Below are 21,173 nucleotides of genomic sequence, written 5' to 3' on the forward strand. Positions count from 1 at the left end.
TGTGGTGCACAGGTGCTGGCTACCTGTGACGCTGAGGTGGGAGGATCCCCTGAGCTCTGGGAGTTGTTGAGGCTGCAGTGAGCTGTGATCACACCACTGCACTCCAGCCTGAGTGACAGAGTGAGACCCGTCTCAAAAAAAAAAAAAATTAATTTAAATTTTAAAAACCCCAAATACCTGAGGAGTGCATCAGAATTTGATAAGAAGTATATTAAAGACTGCCTGCAAGGAACCTTCTACAGAAACTGTTTTATAAATTCTTCTGTTTTGGTTCATTATACTTCCTAAAGTTCAAAGAAAAAGATTGGAAACAGAAAATAGTTTGTATTGGTTTAAAATTAGGATTCACGAATGTAATGTTTTTTTATTTTATTACTACTATTATTATTATTTATTTAAGTGCTCTGTCACCCAGGCTGGAATGCAGTGGCACAATCATGGCTCACTGCCCCCTTAACTTCCTGGGCTCAAGTGATCCTCCTACCTCAGCCTCCCAAGTGGCTGGGACTACAGGCATGCGACACCACGCCTGGCTAATTATTTTATTTTTTTTTGTAGAGACAGGGTCTCGCTATGTTGTCCAGGTTGGTCTCAAACTCCTGACCTCAAACCATCCTTCCACCTCAGCCTCCTGTGTCCCTGGGATTACCCAGCCACTGCACCCACCAAACTCTCATTTTATAAATGAGGAAACAAAGACTCAGGGGATTTGAGTGACTACTCATTAGTGGCAGAGTTGATACTAGAACTGGGGTTTCCTGATTCTTAAACCATTGTTCATTCCACAATATGATCCAGGAATCACTGTAGAGTATATTCCTGTTTTTTCTTTTCTTTTCTTTTTTTTCCTCTTTTGAGTGAAGGAAAAAAGGTGAGAAAGCGTGAAGAAGCACTTTTAAAAATCAGGACTCTAAGAGTAAAGTTATCCCTGGAAAGAGGTGAAGAAAGTAATTTCAGAGGCTGGAATTAGCAGAGGACAGAAAAAGATAAGGTCTAATCTAAAGCAATTAGAGTAAGCAGGCAATTAAAGACTTTTGTTACTTGTATTTAAGTGAATGCTCTGAAATGGCAGGCTTTTTGAAATCCGTGGCTGAACCAGGACCTAGAAAGTGAGGACACCTAACTCCCAAGTAAAAGTTCAGTGTTAGACAAGAGGTATTTGTATTTATACTTGATAAAGGAAAAAACAAAGAAAAGAAACAAGATGTCAGCTAGGGTCCTCTTAGCCCAATTCCAGGGCCTCGGAAGTTCAAAGCCCATCTCCTTATTTTCTGTGAATTGTCCTAAGGAGTGTTCATTTTCTTAGCTTTCTAGACTTCTAAGATCTTGCTTCCATGTGTAAATGGAGTAGAATTTGCTGCAGAGATGGAGGCAGGTATTTACATCCCAGTAACGGCAAACAGGTTTAATTGGAACAGGTGGTATCTAATACTGTTCCTACCTTTCTCCCCTACCTAATCTTGGCTTCTCTCCTCCTCCTCCTCCTACCTCTTTCCGCCCTACTCCCGCTCCTCCTCCTCCTCCTCTTCCCTTCCAGGAGCAGAAACAACAAATTCTTCCTCTAATCTCTAGTTGAGCAGGTTTTCCCTGTCTCTGAAGGCCTAGAGTCTGCTGACATCCTTGCTCTCAAGGCCTCCTCCTTCCCTATGAGTTTAGTAGTCTCTCCCTCAAGAAGACAGCTCCTTTCTTCCCTAAGAATTACATGGAACTGCTGTTAAAATTTAAAATATAGGGCTGGGCACAGTGGCTCATGCCTGTAATCCTAGCACTTTGGGAGGCCAAGGTGGGTGGATCACCTGAGGTCAGGAATGTGAGACCAGCCTGGCCAACATGGTGAAATCCCGTCTCTACTAAAAATACAAAAATTAGCTGAGCGTGGTGGCAGGTGCCTGTAGTCCCAGCAACTCGGGAGGCTGAGGCAGGAGAATCACTTGAACCTGGGAGGTGGAGGTTGCAGTGAGCCGAGATTGCGCCATTGTGCTCCAGCCTAGGCAACAAGAGCGAAACTCTGTCTCAAAAAAAAAAAAAAAAAATTAAAAAATATATATATTGTATGTCTTTACACAAGGTTGAAAATCTTTGAAGTTTAATGAAGATGGTATCTGACTACTGTGGAGTTTATATATATATATGTATATATACATATATATACACACACAGTGGAATTTATATATATACACACACATATATATACACACATATATATATATAAACTCCACAGTATGTGTGTGTATGTGTGTATGTGTGTGTATATATATATATTGTTTTTTTTTTTTGAGACAGTCTTGCTCTGTCACCCAGGCTGGAGTGCAGTGGTGTGATCTTGGCCTCCCAAGTAGCTGGGATTACAGGCATGCACCACCATGCCTAATTTTTGTATTTTTAGTAGAGATGGGGTTTCACCATGTTGACCAGGCCAGTCTCCATCTCCTGACTTCGTGATCCGCCCTCCTCGGCCTCTCAAAGTGTTGGGATTACAGGCATGAGCCACTGTGCCCGGCCGGAGTTTATATTTTTAATTGCTTTGTTTTATATGGAATCTTGTTCTCATAACTAATTGTAATGGGAGTGTCTTGACATTTACATAATTTTCATAAGGAGCCTTCAAAACTGTAAAGGATTAGCAATCAGGTCTAAGCTTTATTCCCATCTTTTTTCTTTTTTTTGAGACAGAGTCTTGCTCTGTCACCCTGGCTGGAGCACAATGGTGCGATCTCAAGTCACTGTAACCTCTGCCTCCTGGGTTCAAGTGATTCCCTTGCCCCAGCCTCCCAGGTAGCTAAGATTACAGGTGCCCACCACCACACCCAGCTAATTTTTGTATTTTTAGTAGAGACGGGGTTTCACCAGGTTGGCCACCTGACCTCAGGTGATCCTCCTGCTTCAGCCTCCCAAAGTTCTGGGATTACACGTGTAAGCCACCTTGCCCAGCCCATCGTTCATCAATCATTCACCCCAAAAAATGGTTAGACTAAGTGGTTCTAAGGCAGCACTTGGGGTCCGCTTTAGAATCAAAAGCAGAAGAGCAAATCAGGTACACTTGCAAGGGGGCGGGCTTTGAAAACTCAAACTCATCGAATAGGAAACATGACAAGCTCACCGCAACATGTGGAAGATGTGAAACCGTTTCCCCAAGTATGGTTCTGTTTTTGGAGAGAGCACTCACATCTGTAGGCTTAAGTAATGATACGCGAAAAGGGAGGCTGGTGTCAGTGATCTGAGAGCCACATCCCCAGAGAGATGAACTAAGGAATATTACCTGTACTTTTTTTTTTTTTTTAAGATAGGGTCTCACTCTGTCACCCAGACTGGAGTGCAGTGGTGAGATCATGGCTCACTACAGCTTCAAACTCCCGGGCCTAAGTGATCCTCCCACCTCAGCCTCCAGAGTAGCTGGAACTACAGGTGCATGCCCCTGCCATGCCTAGCTAATTCAAAAACGTTTTATTGTAGAGATGGGATCTTGCTGTGTTGCCCAGGCTGGTCTCAAACTCCTGGCCTCAATTATTCTCCCATCTCAGCCTCCCAAAGTGCTGGGATGACAGGTATGAGCCACTGCCCCCCAGCCACGTGTCCTCTTTTATTCTCCCATTATCTTCTCTCTTCCTGCCCTTTCCATTTAACAAAGCCTCTTTCCTGATAATAGGAGCGAGGAATCTTCAAGTGTTCAGGTCTCAGGTAACCTCCTAGGTTTGAGGGTCAGGGTTTGGGGGTATGTCACTTTCATCTTTGTCTTTAGAAGGTGCTCCCCTAAGTTTGTCCTGCTCACCCACTTCTCTAGGTCCTCCTGAAATCTTCCTCCATAAACCTGTCTAAATGATGGGGGAACTTTCTGTCAGAGGTGTTTGAACCAGAGCAACTCCATCTTGAAGGGGGGCTGGGTAAAATGAGGCTGAAACCTACTGGGCTGCATTCCCAGACGGTTAAGGCATTCTAAGTCACAGAATGAGATAGGTGGTCAGCACAAGATACAGGTCATAAAGACCTTAATGATAAAACACGTTGCAATAAAAAAGCTGGCCAAAACCTATCAAAACCAAGACGGCGACATGAGTGACCTGTGGTCATCCTCACTGCTACACTCCCATTAGCACCATGACAGTTTACAAATGCCATGGCAACGTCAGAAAATTATCCTATATGGTCTAAAAGGGGGAGGCATGAATAATCCACTCCTTGTTTAGCATATAATCGAGAAATAGCCATAAAAATCGGCAACCAGCAGCCCTCGGAGCTGCTCTATGGGGTAGCCATTCTTTTATTTCTTTACTTTCTTAAGAAACTTGCTTTCACTTTACGAACTTGCACAAGATCCAAGAACTCTCTTTTGGGGTCTAGATCCAGGCCCCTTTCTGGTAACATTCATGTATCAAATGAATACATGATTTTCTGCACTGGAATCACACCTGGGCTATGTCTGGCGTAACAAATTCACTCTATGGCTGCAGTTACCAGAGTTTTACCCTCACTTTCCTTTGTTCCCCCGATTGGATTTCCTCAGTACCCATTTCCTCTTCTCTTCTTCTTCTTTTTTTTTTTGAGACGTAGTCTCGCTCTGTCACCCAGGCTGGAGTGCAGTAGTGTGATTTTGGCTCACTGCAACCTCCGCCTCCCGGGTTCAAGCAATTCTCCTGCCTCAGCCTCCTGAGTAGCTGGGACTACAGGCGCGCGCCACCACGCCCGGCTAATTTTTTTTTTTGTATTTTTAGTAGAGACAGGGTTTCACCGTGTTAGCCAGGATGCTCTCAATCTCCTGACCTTGTGATCCGCCCACCTTGGCCTCCCAAAGTGCTGGGATTACAGGCATGAGCCACCACGCCCGGCCTATTTCTTCATTTTCACAATCATCTTGCATCACTTAGGAGGCTGATGAGGGCGAACTACTATCCTGTGGAGAGGAGAACTGAGTCACACCCGCCTTGTATCCCAAACAGCCAAGCTTGTCTTTGGCAAGCTCATCACCGGCATGAGTCATATATCACAGCATACTTTTTGGGGGATTTAATGATGCCTTATACTCTTTATCAAAACTACAAAACATAAATAGTGATTATAATTAGTATATTTACAAAAAAACACAAGAATAGACAGACACACTTAAGAGCCCCGTTCACGAAGAGCTAATTCTTCCATCATTGCTTAACGTACTCTGGTTTCCCTTTCAGCCTTAATTAGTACAACTTCTTAACTTTTTAATTTATAATGAATGCTTTCACTTAAGCAAGCCCTGCTAGTGTTTGACAGATGGTTAATGTCAAAAGCCCATGGGGATGGCTTAGCTTTGGGTTTTGTGTTTTCGAAGCAGGAGAAATGTCTGACTGTGCTGATAATTTCTCAGCATGCATCACCATCAATTTTTATTGTCCTTCAAATTCCCCATTCTCCCTTGGACTTCTCTTCCACTTCTTGCCTATCACGGCCTGGAGACCAGGCAGAAGCACGCCATAATGGCTCATGTGATAAGCCTCATAAAGTTATTTTTCTCAGTTAATGGCTTCACTGACAATTTTACTGCTTTGCTCTAAGCTCCCCCATTCCCTTGGGCATCAGTACACACGTCTATGATAAGCCTCATCCAGCCCAACAAAACTGGCCCTACAGAATTCAGATGGCCCTGTTTAAAGAAGCTCATCTCTCTGCTTTTTTTTTTTTTTTTTGCAACATAACACTTGAAAATACATTTAAACAGAAAGTAATAGAGCTTTAAAGCAGAGCTATAAAAGTGATTTATTCCTGAGTACGTACTGTTTCCTCTCCCAGCTGACATCCATTTTATATTAATTTTCCTTGAGTGTGTATCTTCATCTCTTTTCTAAATCCTTACTACTATATATGAACTTTTAATTTCACCCTTAGTCCTTTCTACTTCGTGCCAAAGACTTGCATAATGTGCTGAAAGATCCACAGGGCTTCGGAGCCACGATTTGGGAAACTCTGCTATGCAATGATAATGCTCCCTAGTCACAATTACTGGCTTTATTAGGTAGTCAATTCGCTGTTTTTTAATTAGGAAAGGAAAAGTTCTTAATTCATGTTTTCCAAAGTTACTTTAAATGCATTTTCCTTTTTTTTCTATTCTTTTTTTTTTTTTTTTTTTGAGACAGTCTCACTCTGTTGCTCAGCCTGGAGTGCAGTGGTGCGATCTTGGCTGACTATAACCTCTGCCTCCTAGGTTCAAGCCATCCTCCTGCTTCCCCCGCACCCACCACAGGCATGTGCCACCACACCCAGCTAATTTTTGTATTGTTAGTGGAGACAGGGTTTCGCCGTGTTGCCCAGACTGCACTCGAATTCCTGACCTCAAGTGATCCTCCTGCCTCAGTCTCCCAAAGTACTGGGATTAACGGCGTGAGCCACCATGCCTGGCCTAAATGCACTTAGATCAGGGGAACCTTCCTTCACTTAGAGATAGCAATTTCTGATAGCACCTCCCCCTGCCCCAAAGGACTCGGCAGAAAAAAGAACCACTGATAAAAAAAAAAAAAAATACTTCCCTTGGCCAGGAACGGTGGCTCATGCCTGTAATCCCAGCACTTTGGGAGGCTGAGGCAGGTGGATTACCCGAGGTCAGCAGTTGGAGACCAGTTTGGCCAACATGGAGAAACTCCATCTCTACTAAAAATACAATAATTAGCTTGGCATGGTGGAGGCACCTGTAATCCCAGCTACTTGGGAGGCTGAGGCAGGAGAATCACTTGAACCCAGGAGGCGGAGGTTGCAGTGAGTCGAAATCACGCCATTGCACTCCAGCCAGGGAAACAAGTGCAAGACTCTGTCTTAAACAAACAAACAAACAAACAAAAATACTCCCCTTATATCATACAGTTTTCAAAGCAATTTCATACACATCAGTTCATCCAGTCTTTTTTTTTTTTTTTTAAAACAGATGAGAAAACAGAGGCTCCGAGAGATTAAATAAAGTGTATCTTCAAGGTCATGGCTTCTCTGTCTGTCAGTGTCAGAAACCCGAATTTAATCACCACTCCATGATTCTGATTAAATAAACGAATTCAATTTTGCAAATAGTATTAGAGATCTGGAGATTTTCATTAGTGTTATGGTGACGAATCTTTTATAAACAATACTTACCATTGATTGTGCTTTTCTTAGCCTAGTTCTGTCCTGCAACTTATTTTTCTTATCATGTGACTGTCGGCTGAAATCTGGGGTCATTTCGTTTCTTTTTTTTCTTCTGTAAATTGGAAAGCAGTGGGGAAATTATAAAGTATCTTTTTAACACTCGGTGGTTTGCATAGCTATTTGTCTGTTTGAGTTTGTTGTTGCCGTGATTTAAAAGATTGTCTCCACTTAACTGGAAATAAGCCAAATATCTATCAATAGAGAACTAGTTGAATCAACTCTGGCATCTCCACACAATGCAGTACTATGAGCTGCAAAAGGAAGGTAGGATGTTTCTATATTCAACTGTAGAAGGATCTCCAGGATATACTGTTACATGAAGAAAGAAGGGTGGATGAGACGGTATGTACTGTGTGCTGCCATTCATTTCAAGAAGGTATTAAGATCTCTGCCTCTACATATTGTGCATATATATTTACTTGTACTTTTTAAAATGGAAGGATTATGGCCAGGTGGGGTGGCTCACGCCTGTAATCCCAGCACTTTGGGAGGCCAAGGCGGGTGGATCACCTGAGGTCAGGAGTTTGAGACTAGCCTGGCCAACATGGTGAAACCCCATCTCTACTAAAAATACAAAAATTAGCCAGGCGTGGTGGCACACACCTCTAGTCCCAGCTACTTGGGAGGCTGAAGCAGGAGAATCACTCGAACCCAGGAAGCAGAGGTTGCAGTGAGCCGAGATCGTACCACTGTACTTCAGCCTGGGCGACAGAGTGAGACTCCATCTCAAAAAATAAATAAATAAATAAATAAAATGGAAAGATCAAACCATAAAATGAAAAACAGTTACCTACAAGTAGGATTCCCATGTGAACTGATCAAAAACAGGGAATGTGAGCTGGGCACGGTGACTCATGTCCGTAACCCCAGCTCTTTGGAAAGCGAGGGGGAAGGATAACTTGAGTGCAGGAGTTTGAGACCCACCTGGGCAACACAGTGAGACCCTATCTCTACAAAAAATTAAAAAATTTAGCTGGGCATGGTGGTGCATGCCTGTAGTTTCAATGACTCAGAAGGCTAAGGTGGGAGGATCGCTTGAGCCCTGGAGGTCCAGGCTGCAGTTAGCCATGACTACGCTACTGTGCTCTAGCCTGGGCAACAGAGACCCTAAATCAAACAAAAAAGAAAAAAGAAAGAAAATTAAAAAAAAGGAACAAGTAATACGGAGGAACAGGGACCAAAAGTTAGATTTCTCCAAGTATAGCTTATTTTGTATATTTAATTTTGGAACCATCTAAATTTTTCTCAAAATCATAAAATAAAATGAACTGAAAAATATCTAAAATCTGAAAAGCAAAATGAAACATACATATTATCTATTGAGTTGGTGGCATTACTACACACAAAGGAGTTACTTCATGTGAGTTTAATGCAGTAATTTGTCTGAATATTCTTGATAGAATATATCTGAGAGATAAAAACACAGACAGGGAAGTCAAACTGTTTTCAGTAATCACATCACTTGCTTTAATATTAGCATTTGTTTTCTAAAACTCCTGTATATATTAGGATAAAGTAAGGATCCTCCAACCACAGCCCACAGGCTCAAGCCAGTCTGCCACCTGTTTCTGTAAGTAAAGTTTTATTGGAACATAGTCATGCTTATTTCTTGCACATCGTCTATTACTATATTCAGGCTACAATGGCAGAGTTGAGCAGCTGTGACAGAGACCATATGCCCTGCAAAGACTAAAATATTTCCTGCCTTGCCATTTACAGGAAAAGTTTGCCTGATGTAATAGATCTAGGCGATGAGTATCCATGGCTACCAACACAAGAGAGACAACCAGAAATGATGGGCGTTGTGACGGAAGTACATATCCCTGTTCAGTATATACATAAGCCTCTAGGTCTGACTCTCAGTATAGCCAGGTACAGGGGACAGAAGAACCTGTTAAAATGCATGTGGGCGGTGCAATCAACAAAATCCAGAATGTGAGAAGCTCTCCAGGATAAATGGTCTGATAGCTATAACAAATAAATTGCAAGGAAAAAAAAAAAAAAAAGGACAGAGGGGAAATCTATGGAGAAAACAAAAGAAAAGAAAATGCTGAAGTGACATGTAGATCAAATGCATGTATATTGCTATGTAGGCTTCTGTTTTTTTTTTTTTTTTCTTGAGACAAGGTCTTGCTCCATCACCCAGGCTGAAGTGCAGTGGCACAACCATGGCTCACTGCAGCCTCCACTTCCTGGGCTCAAGCAATCTTCCCATTTCAACCTCCTGAGTAGCTGGGACTACGGGCATGCACCATCACATTTGGCAAATTTTATTTTATTTTTATAGAGACAGGTTCTTGCTATGTTGCCCAGGCTGGTCTCAAACTCCTAGACTCAGATGATATTTCTGCCTCAGCCACCGAAAGTTCTGGGATTACAGGTATTTGCCACCACACCCGGCCTGATCTTTTTGGGAGTTCACTCCAACCTCTCAGCTCAGCTCCCTTGGCCCAATAAAGAAGGGTGATATGGGCCAGGCGCAATGGCTCATGCCTGTAATCCCAGCACTTTGGGAGGCTGAGGTGTGCGGAGCAAGAGGTCAGGAGTTCGAGACCAGCCTGGCCAACATGGTGAAACCCCGTCCCTACTAAAAATATGAAAATTAGCTGGGCGTGGTGGTGAGCACCTGTAATCCCAGCTACTAGGGACGCTGAGGAGGAGAATGGCTTGAACCCAGGAGGCAGAGGTTGCAGTGAGCCGAGATCATGCCACTGCACTCCAGTCTGGGTGACAGAGCAAGACTCTGTCTCAAAAAAAAAAAAAAAAGAAAAAACAAAAAAGAAGGGTGATTTGCATAAATGTCCAAAAAGAAGATCAAAATTGGGGGACTCCCACTTTCTGGTTTTAAAATTTATTACAGAGCTACAATAATCAAAACAGTGTCATACTGGTGTAAAGACCAACATAGAGAACAATAGAATAGAATAAGGAGCCCAGAGTTAAAACCCTCACATATATGGTCTATTGACTTTCATCTAAGACTATTCAGTGGGGCAAAGGACAGTCTTTTCAACAATGGTGCTGGGGAAACGGGATATCTACATGCAAAACAATGAGGTTGGACCCCAACTTTATACCATATGCAAAAATTAACTCAAAATGGATCAAAGACCTCAACCGCGGAACTAAAACACAAAACTCTTAGAAGAAAATGTACAGGAAAATTGCCATGACATTGGATTTGGCAATGATTTCTTGGATATGACACCAAAAATTTAGACAAATTGGACTTCATCAAAATTGAAAACTTTTGTGCCCTAAAAGATGCTATCAAGAGAGTGAAAAGTCTGGGGTGTCAGGTCTACTTGGGGAAATGAGCTTCAGGGTTGCTCCGTTTCATTTGTTTAATCTTTGCACTATCTCTTGATTTTTCTGTCACCAACCTGACTCCAGCTCAGTCTTTCCGGCTTGCTCCATTCCCAGGACTCTGATCTCAATTATGTGCCTCTGAAATTGGACCTCTGTGGAGTAATACCTCAGCCTTTCTTGTACCTGTGTGCTGGTTCATACTGGGCTGGCGCTGTCCATCATGCCGGCAGTAGGCACCAAAACTTATGAAGACCTAACCACTAGCCGGGCATGGTGGCTCATGCCTGTAATCCCAGCACTTTGGGAGGGCGAGGTGAGAGGTTCACTTGAGTCTGATCACTTCAGTCTGGGAGTTAGAGACCAGCCTGGGCAACATAATGAGATCCCATTCTACAAAAAATAAAAAAAATAATAATTTTTTAAAAGGCTTAGCACTTTTTTAAAAAGACCTAAATCCTTGACAAATCCAATCCAATGGTCCTTGATTTGTGTTTAATTCATCTAGAAGTGAAAGGTAATGCCCTTTTACTAAGGGAAACATTTAAGCAAGAAAGAGGCACTTCCATCCCTGCACTCACCCAGCCTTCTTCTTTGAAGTATAATATTTAAATAAACAACAAAGGAGCTCCACCAGGAAACCTGAAAGATCCAAGGCTGTTTCACATATTCCACATCTTTGGGGAGAGCTGAAGAGTCACTTTCAGCTTAAGATATTGTACTAGAGCCCTATTGGCTCCTGACAGGATGTTTCTAGGTTTGAAAGATACTCATGAAGAGATTTCTGGTGTGTTTGTCAAAGAACCAAAAATATTTTTTCTTTGTTTTCTTTCTCTCTTTCTATCTCTCTATCTCTCTCTCTTTTTTTTTTTTTTTTTTGAGATAGGGTCTAGCTGTGTTGCCCAGGCTCGTCTCAAACTTCTAGGCTCCAGTGATCCTCCTGCCTCGGCCTCCCAAAGTGCTAGGATTACAGACACATGCCACCTTACCCAGCTTTACTTTCAGAATTTATTTATAAGTATATATACATACATACATACATATATATATATAGAAAATACAATCAGTAAATCTAATGAGTGTCAGGTTTCTTACCATCAGAAAAGGGAGGTACAAATACAGAAAGAATAACGGCTAGAATGAACCCTTTGGTGCTGGATTGCAATTTAATATTAAAATATTAGAAGAAGCCAGGCACAGTGGCTCATGCCTGTGATCCCAGCACTTTGGGAGGCCGAGGCATGTGGATCACCTGAGGTCAGGAGTTCAAGACCAACCTGGTCAACATGGTGAAACCCTTGTCTCTACTAAAAATACAAAAATTAGCTGGGCATGGTAGCAGCCGCCTGTAGTCCCAGCTACTTGGGAGGCTGAAGCAGGAAAATCACTTGAACCTGGGAGGTGGAGGTTGCAGTGAGCTGAGATTGCGCCACTGCACTCCAGCCTGGGCGAGCGTCAGAGACTGTCTCAAAAAAAAAAAAAAAAAAAAAATTAGAAGAAGCAATGTTAAATCATTACTATTACAAAATGCAAACATACTGTAACCAATAGAGCAAATTTGCTAGTAATGGTTAGTATCCTGTTCTATTACTTTTTGCTTCTATGTACTGAAAAGCTTTTGTATTTCACAGTAAGTTCTATTTTCATCTCTTCATATACTGAAATGCCAATAAATTATTTCTAAAAACAAAGACGTTGAGAAGAGCATGGAGCTTCTTACCCTTGCCAGACAGTCTCCAAGGGGTCACAGTTGTCTAGGTAATTAAAACGAATGATATCTGTTGGATGCTTATCAGAAGATCGCCAGGGTGGAAGTGCTTTCTGCCCTGAGTTATTCTTCTTTCTTAAAGAGGAAGAGGACCGAAAAGCTGATAAAGGAGACTGTTTTTCCTCTGGAGAATTGCTTGTAACTAGTTGAACGTCAGCGATTACAAATCCATCCTTTGGGGGTGTCTAGAAGAAGAAAGTTAATTATGTTCTCAAAACACCATAATACGCTGGGTGTGGTAGCTCACGTCCATAATCCCAGCACTTTAGGAGGCCAAGGCAGGCGGATCACCTGAGGTCAGGAGTTCGAGACCAGCCTGGCCAACATGGTAAACCCCATCTCTACTAAAAATACAAAAATTAGCTGGGCATGGTGGCGGGTGCCTGTAGTCCCAGCCATTCGCGAGGCTGAGGCAGGAGAATCACTTGAACCTGGAAGGCGGAGGTTGCAGTGAGCCAAGATCGTGCCATTGCACTCCAGGCTGGGTGACAAGAGCGAGACTCCATCTCAAAAAACAAACAAACAAAAAACAAAACCGCACCCTATAATAACAACAACAACAATAAAACAAAGAATATATTGAACATCCTATACCATTACCATGGTGACAATGATTATAGCAGCCACCACTCCAGGAGTACTTGCCATGTTGCAGGCACTGTCCCAGGCAGTTTTCATGCATTATATTGTTTAACCTTCACAATAACTCTATAAGGTAATCATTACTACTTCTGTTTTGCAGAAGAGGAAATAGAATATAGAACAAACTAATTAATTTGCCCACTACTACAAAAGTAGTAAGTTGGAGGGCCAGAATTTGAATACAGAACTGTCTTGCTTCAAGCCCATATATAAGACCTCCCTATCCTACTCTTCTACCATACCATTGTCTAGTTTGTCACAACTGCAGCTAATTTATTCATAAAAAGTACACATTCCCCCAAAAAAGTACTCCAGCTCTCATGACCTCTAACACATAGAAACAACTTATAGAAACAACTTTGAGTTGTAGAGACGTAGACTAGAAATTTTATCAATTATCAAAACCTCAACCACTCCCAAAGAATACTTCTGCTTTAATCTCCAAAACTGAAAGCCTGTCTCGTGTCTGTGAAATTCATAATGTTTTTATGTGGTTGTAGCCTAAGGAAAGTACTATTGGTAAGTTGAGAAGCCACTAAGGGCTTAATTTTTGTTCATTAAGAGATTAAGGAAGCTTTGCTTGGTAAATCACTTTGCTTCCATTGTTGGTGAAAATCAAGAAATTCCTCAGTTCCTCCAAGCATAATCAGTTAGTTTCTCATCCTTGTTTCAACAGCTCTTTGTATACAATTCTATTGGATAACGCTTTAGTACTCAGTGTTGTAATTATTTGTTTATTTTTCTATGTCCTGGGCTACTAGACTAGTCTGTGAAAGCAGGGCTGGGGTCTTTCTATGTTTAGCACCTAGCTCACAACAGTGTTTAATAAATATTTATTCAGGCTGGGCGTGATGGCTCATGCCTGTAATCCCAGCACTTTGGGAGGCTGAGGAGGGTGGATCATGTGAGGTCAGGAGTTCTAGACTAGTCTGGCCAACATGGTGAAACCCTGTCTCTACCGAAAATACAAAAAAATTAGCCAGGCGAAAATACAAAAATATTAGCCAGGCGTGGTGGTGCATGCCTGTAATCCCAGCTACTGGGGAGGCTGAGGCAGGAGAATCGCTTGAACCCCGGAGGCAGAGGTTGCAGTGAGTCGAGATCGCGCCACTGCACTCTAGCCTGGGCGACAGAGTGAAATTTGTTTATTCAATGAATGACTGTAACCTAGAAGCAGATTAAGAAGACATTTCATATTTACAAAATTGATAGCTCATTATTGGTTTAGTATTCAGTATTTTGTGCAAGTCTCATTCAGAATGGACATTCATTTCATTTCCCTGAGCTTATATTGAATTAAATCTGTTTTTGCTGGAAGAGGTCTAGTTTAATACTGCTGGGAATAAATAATATATGATAATAAAAAATAACTTCGGGGAAAATTTTAGGCATAAATGCTAGTAGTCATATGTAAAAAATCATTAATTCTGTATAGTACAAAATACTTACACTTTAACAAAATAGGTAATAGTGAAACCTGTGATAACTTATTTGTATTAAGTAAACAAAATTTTTGTTCACATCGCCTGGAGTCTTTTTGAGAATTTTCCTAATCATGAATAGATGTTGAATTTTGTTAAATGCTTTTGTTTGGATATATTGAAGTGATCATATATCTTTCCTCTCTTTAAAAAAATATGGACTGCTTCATGAATTTGCATGTCTTCTCTGCATCGTTCCAATTTTAGTATATGTGCTGCTGAAACATGCACTTTTTTCTCTTTTATTTCGTGAATTACATTGAATTTTTTTTTTTTTTTTTTTTTTTTTTGAGACAGTCTTGCTCTATCGCCCAGGATGTAGTACAGTGGCTCGATCTCAGCTCACTGCAACCTCCAGCTCCCAGGTTCAAGTGATCCTCCTGCCTCAGCCTCCTGAGTAGTTGGGATTACAGGTGCATGCCACCACGCCCAACTAATTTTTTTTTTTTTTTTGAGACAGAGTCTTGCACTGTCACCCAGGCTGGAGTGTGGCACAACCACAGCACACTGCAGCCTCAACCTTCTGAGCTCAAGTGATCCTCCCAACTCAGCCTCCCAAGTAGCTGGAACTGCAAGAGTGTGCTACTGCACCCAGCTAATTTTTAAATTTTCTGTAGAGACAGGGTCTTCCTATCTTATATAAGCTGGTCTCAAACTCCTGGCCTCAAGCAATCCTCCTGCCATAGCCTCCCAAAGTGCTGGGATTATAGGCATAAATCACTGTGCCTGGCCCCAAAGTCAGTTATATATGTATATATATAAAAAACTCACAACTTCTTTTCATTTTACTAGTTGGTTAATCACTTTTCTCTCCTCTGCCCCTGAACAGCCTGAGCTTCCACTATTGCTTCCTGAGAATGAGATGCAGGAGAAGTCTCACTAGGAAAGGAGTCAGAGCTACGGGAATTTTCAAGAGAACTTTAAAAATTCTTCACTTAAAACTCTCTTTTTAAAAGAAATCCTCATGGAGCATACCAATTACTGAAATCAGGAAGACTTTTATCATTGCAATTGTAACAATATTAATTATGCATAGTTTATTACTGTATTAAGTGTAGATGGAGCCTATTTCAAGAAAACACAATAAAGCCTAAACTGAAATAAGCAAGCTAGGAGTTGACTGTTCATATTTCAAAAGGATTCTCCAATTTTAACAGGATTCATTGCTGTTTTTTTCACTAGCTTTAATACCCCTGTGGTTTTAAAAATCATTTTAAAAATGTAATTTACACATAATTTTTCAGGAACTCATCTATTGTACAAAATTATGCACAACTCTGCATGTGTATAGATAATACTATAAACAAAGGGCTCATAAAATTTTCCCATAAATTATCTCATTAGCTGGGACTATACGAATGAATATAAGCATTGGTTAGAATGCATAGGAAGCCACTAGAAAACATTATTCTTGAATTATTTACTTTTTATTAATATATGTAAATGCTCTACATTGCTTAGTTCCTAGCAAAAACTAAGAATTCTAATATGCCCATGGGGCCCTTCCCTGATGACTCATTTATTAGAAAACTTTTCCTTATAAACGATACAAAAATAAACTTCAGCTCACCTGGTACAATCACAGAAAATTTGAATTAGTAAAGTAAAACTTGAAGACCCATAGGTAACAAATACTTCACATTACCCACAGAGTTCCCATGTAAGAACCGTCTGATGTCACTGTCAGAGACACAGAAACCAGGGACCTGGACAGAGAAAAAGTTCCGTGGTCCTAACCGCCTGGATGCAACTGTGGTTTGGGAGTGGCAAATGAGGGCTCTCAACTAACATGAATGTCTTGAAAACAACTATCAAATCTCAGGAAAGGAGAATGTTGAAATCACAGTATATGTCCTTTGAACTACCTCCCTTCCCCAATTTCCAATCTGATCCTTTATTCTTAGTTCTAGAATTTGCAAAGAGTCAATGTTGGCAAGCTTGCGGCTTTTGGTCTAAAATTCACCTTAGGCTTGGTAACATGAAGTTCTTTCACCATTTGAATATAGTGCTTCTTCCAGATCCCCTGCTCAAAGGGAGTTGGAGAGAAATTGATGTACCAGTTAAACCGTAAACATTTCAGCATCCAGAGCTGATCCAGCTCGGCTAGGTTCTTCCAATGCCAGCACACCTGGAAAAACAATTACAATTAAACAAAACCAAATCGAACAACCCCCTCAGTTTATATGCCCACTTTCTCTAGGGTTTGAACTGTCATCCTGGGCCTGAGATAACTTTTTTTGTCCTTTGCCTCCAAACCATAGCTTAAATGGTCACCTCCTACCTGAAGTGTTTCCTACCCAGGCAGATTTAAAGTAAATTAGCATTTGCTTTAAATTCTAATTCAGATTTAGAATCAGAGTCAATTAATATTTATGGAGCACCTATTAATTATCTTCATAGCAACCTAGGGAGGTAAGTACAATTATTACTCTCATATTGCCAATGAGGAAATTGGGGCTCAGATAGACTTTGGAACTTTCCAGAGGTTTCCAAAGGTCATGTAAAAGATGTATAAGGATTATATAAACTTGGGTCTGCACTTTATTTATTCTTTTCATGGTGTGCTTCCTTTTCCCTCCTACCTTAGTCTGTTTTCACATTGCTGATAAAAACATACCAAGACTGCGTAATCTATAAAGAGAAAGAGGTTTAATGCACTCGCAGTTCCATGTGGCTGGGGAGGCCTCACAATCATGGTGGAAGGCAAAAGTCATGTCTTACATGGCGGCAGGCAAGAGGGAACGAAAGCCAAGCAAAAGGGGAAACCTTTATAAAACCATCAGATCTCATAAGAGTGACTCACTACCATGAGAACAGTATGGGGGAAACCATCCCCATGATTCAATTTTCTCCCCCTGGGTTCTTCCCACAACACGTGGGAATTATGGGAGCTACAATTCAAGATGAGACTTGGGTGGGGACATAGCCAAACCATATCACCTCCATTCTTTCAATTTCACTAAATATAAATGTTATAATGAAATATAATCACTGATACCATGTGATGTATAGAGCCTTTAGGATTCCACAAAGCAGAAAGCATTTATTCTGTACATACCAGTTCCAGAGCATTATGGCTAATTCCACCCATCCAGCAAATGGCGGAGATGGCCCTACTATGTGTAGCAATATTTATAATAATTTACCCAAGGGTTTGAATAAGTCTTGCCAGAAACTAGGATCAAGTTCACATATAAAGCTGAAACGAGGGATTCAGTGTCTTTGTAAGAGTTGCAAAGATGACATATAGCCTTCAAGCCCAAATTTCACCCTTAGAAAACTGGCCTCTTTTTCAAGATTAATTAAATAATTAATAATTTTTGAGTGCCCCTTCACCCCCAAAAGGGAACACTCCGTAATGGCCTTGCTGTCCATACACCTATTTTTCTATCCCTCTCTGCCTCCCCACTTCCACTCACCATTTATTGAGTTCCTCCTATGTTTAGTATTGTTTTATGTGCAGAAGATGAGACGTTGAGGAAAGAGTAGGGCACAATTAGAAGAAATAATAAATTCAGGAAAGGTTAGGGAAGGAGGAAAAAGTTAAGGATTTGATAGAGCCCTATAGGCAGCAACAGAAATCACATTTAGTTTGTTTGACCCAGAAATGAAACAACACCAACCTCATCTCCGTATGGTAAATTCACTCAGAATTCAATGGGGAGATGGAGTTTTTGGGAAAGGGAAGGGGGAGAAAAGTCTCAATTTTCATTCCTTTTTTCCTTATTCTTCTTCTTTTTTTTTTGAGACAGTTTTGCTCTTGTTGCCCAGGCTGGAGTGCAGTGGCGCGATCTTGGCTCACTGCAACTTCCGCCTCCTGGGATCAAGCCATTCTCCTGCCTCAGCCTCCCGAGTAGCTGGGATTACAGGCATGCACCACGCCTGTCTAAGGGTTTCTCCTCTTCTTTAGATAATGTTTTGACCTGAGTACTTAAGTTGTTTTTCTTCCCAAGGCAAATATAGTTTTTGTTTTTTGTGTTTTTAGTGTTATTTTGTTTGTTTAAAGGTAGAGAGGAATGAAGAGAATTGAAAGGTAAGTAAGAGCTTTCAAATCTACAGGACACAGTTCCTCCACAACCTTCCATCTTTTTAAAACAGCAGGGACTTTATATGGTTTACTTTAAATTGAGCTGAAGAATGATGGTCTGTGTTTCCCCCACAGTCAGTAGCGAGGAGAAATTATGTCTTACAGTGCATACAGATGATAGAATTAGCAATTTCAAATAACATTTCCTTCTAATAATAATATTATCCTTGTGGAAAATGAAAAATTCTGAGAAGTTTAACCCATGACCCCATTAATCAGAGATGACCATTGTTGACAACCTGCTACAGTTCTTTTCCTTTCAGTCTTTATTTGAAGTATATACAAAAGAAAATCAGGAAACCCTATATACAACTTAAAATATTTTTTCATTTTAAATATTATAACATCTCTGTTCTTCCAAAACATGTTTACTAATGGTTGCACAATAATGCATCATAGGCCAGGTGCAGTGGCTCAAGCTTGTAATCGCAGCACTTTGAGAGGCCGAGGCGGATGGATCACCTGAGGTCAGGAGTTCCAGACCTGCCTGGCCAACATGGCAAAACCTGTCTTTCCTAAAAATACAAAAATTAGCTGGGCGTGGTGACACGCGCCTGTAATCCCAGCTACTCGGGAGGCTGAGGCAGGAGAATCGCTTGAACCTGGGGGGGCGGAGGTTGCAGTGAGCCGAGATCGAGTCATTGCACTCCAGTCTGGGAGACGAGAGCAAGACTCTGTCTCAAAATAATAATAATAATAATAATGCATCATATATGGCTGTATGATACCCTCTTATTACTGGGCATCCAGATTGCTATGCTCTTTTAAAAAGTCATTTCAGGCCAGGTGTGATGCCTCACACCTGTAATCGCAGCACCCCTGGAGGTCAAAGTGAGTGGATCACTTGAAGTCAGGAGTTTGAGACCAGCCTAGCCAACATGGTAAAACCCTGTCTCTACTAAAAATACAAACATTAGCCAGACATGGTAGCGCATGCTGTAATCACAGCTACTCGAGAGGCTGAGGCAGGAGAATCGCTTGAACCCGGGAGGCAGAGGTTGCAGTGAGCCGAGATTGTGCCACTGCACTCCAGCCTGAGCAACAGAACAAGACTTCATCTCAAAAAAAAAAAATCATTTTTGGAATAGGTATGTGCATATTAACACCAAATTCAAAGAAACAAAGGAAGTCCCTCTCCCATCACTATTCCCCAGTCACCCATTCTTCTCCTTGGATGAGACCACTGTTACCAGTTTCTGGTAAATAATTCTTGAATATTCTAGGTATATAGTAACAAACATATATATGTATTTTTGAGACAGGGTCTCACCCTGTTGCTCAGGCTGGAGTGCAGAGGCATGATCATAGCTTACTGCAGCCTTCAACCCCCAGGCTCAAGCAATCCTCCTGCCTTACTTAGTCTCTCAAGTAGCTGGAACTCTAGGCACATGTCACCATACCTGGCTAATTTTTTCTTTCTTTCTTTCTTTTTTTTTTTTTTTTGAGACAGGGTCTCACTTTGTGACCCAGGCTAGAATGCAGTGGCATGATCTCAGCTCACTGCAGCCTCCTCCTCCCAGATTCAAGCAACCCTCCTGCCTCATGCCCCCCAAGTAGCTGGGTGCAGGTACAGGTGTGTACCACCACACAGGGCTACTTTTTGCATTTATAATAGAGATGAGTTTTCACCATATTGGCCAGGCTGGTCTCAAACTCCTGACCTCAAGTGATCTGCCCACCTTGGCCTCCTAAAGTGCTAGGATTACAGGTGTGAGTCACCTCCGCACCTGGCTGACCTAAGTTTTTTTTTTGGTTTTTTTTTTTGAGATGGAGTCTCACTCTGTCGCCCAGGCTGGAGTGCAGTGGCGCGATCTCAGCTCACTGCAAGCTCCACCTCCCGGGTTCACACCATTCTCCTACCTCAGCCTCCCGAGTAGCTGGGACTACAGGTGCCCGGCACCACGCGCGGCTAATTTTTTGTATTTTTAGTAGAGATGGGGTTTCACCATGTTAGCCAGGATGGTCTCGATCTTCTGACCTCGTGATCCACCCGCCTCGGCCTCCCAAAGTGCTGGGATTACAGGGTTGAGCCACCGCGCCCGGCCTAATTTTTTGTATTTTTAGTAGAGATGGGGTTTCACTGTGTTAGCCAGGATGGTCTCGATCTCCTGATCTTGTGATCCGCCCACCTCGGCCTCCCAAAGTGCTGGGATTACAGGCATGAGCTGCCACGCCCAGCATGACCTGGCTAATTCTTAACTTTTGTAGAGACAGGCTCTTGCTATGTTGCCCAGGCTCTAGAATACAGTGCTGCAATCTTGGCTCACTGCAGCTTTAAACACCTGGGCTCCAGCGATCCTCCCACCTCAGCCTCCCAAGTAGTTGGGACTATGGTCATGGGCCACCACACCTGGCTAATTTTTGTATTTTTTGTAGAGATGGGGGTCTCGTCATAATGCCCAGGCCAGTCTCAAACTCTTGGCCTCAAGCATTCCCCAGCCTTGGTCTCCCGAAGTGCTGGGATTACAGGCAAGCCACTGTGCCTGGCTGTATATATTCTTTATTCTTTTCAAAATGTGGTAGGATAGTTCTACACCTCTGCTTTTTTTTTTTTTTAACCAATGACATATCTTGGAGATAGTTGCAGTTTATTTACCCAGTCCCTCCTGGTAGATATTTTCATTGTTTCCAACCTATTGCTAGGACAGACAATCGTGCAATATTCTTATACAAGTGTGGCTTTTACCACGTTGCAGGATACCCATCAGACAAATTCCAAGAAGTGGAACTGCTGGGGCAAAGGGAATTT

The 21,173-nt window shown here is 41.8% G+C and overlaps 1 protein-coding gene across 7 annotated transcripts in view; it reads right to left on the minus strand.

The window, feature by feature from the left end:
- Nucleotides 1-21,173, minus strand: part of FBXO16 (F-box protein 16) — a 61,682-nt gene that overhangs the window by 12,030 nt on the left and 28,479 nt on the right. For 5 of the 7 annotated variants that reach the window (XM_009212767.4, XM_009212766.4, XM_009212764.4 and 2 more), the window contains exons 5-7: nt 16,301-16,465; nt 12,167-12,399; nt 7,090-7,192 (exon numbers count right to left, since the gene is read on the minus strand). In XM_009212767.4, the coding sequence (XP_009211031.1) occupies nt 7,090-7,192; nt 12,167-12,399; nt 16,301-16,465 (501 nt within the window). Of the gene's footprint in view, nt 1-7,089; nt 7,193-10,323; nt 10,840-12,166; nt 12,400-16,300; nt 16,466-21,173 lie in introns of those variants that run through there. The other 2 variants (XM_017961891.3, XM_009212768.4) reach the window with 2 other exon arrangements.

Source organism: Papio anubis, chromosome 8, assembly GCF_008728515.1.
Source record: "Papio anubis isolate 15944 chromosome 8, Panubis1.0, whole genome shotgun sequence".
Lineage (NCBI taxonomy): Eukaryota > Metazoa > Chordata > Mammalia > Primates > Cercopithecidae > Papio > Papio anubis.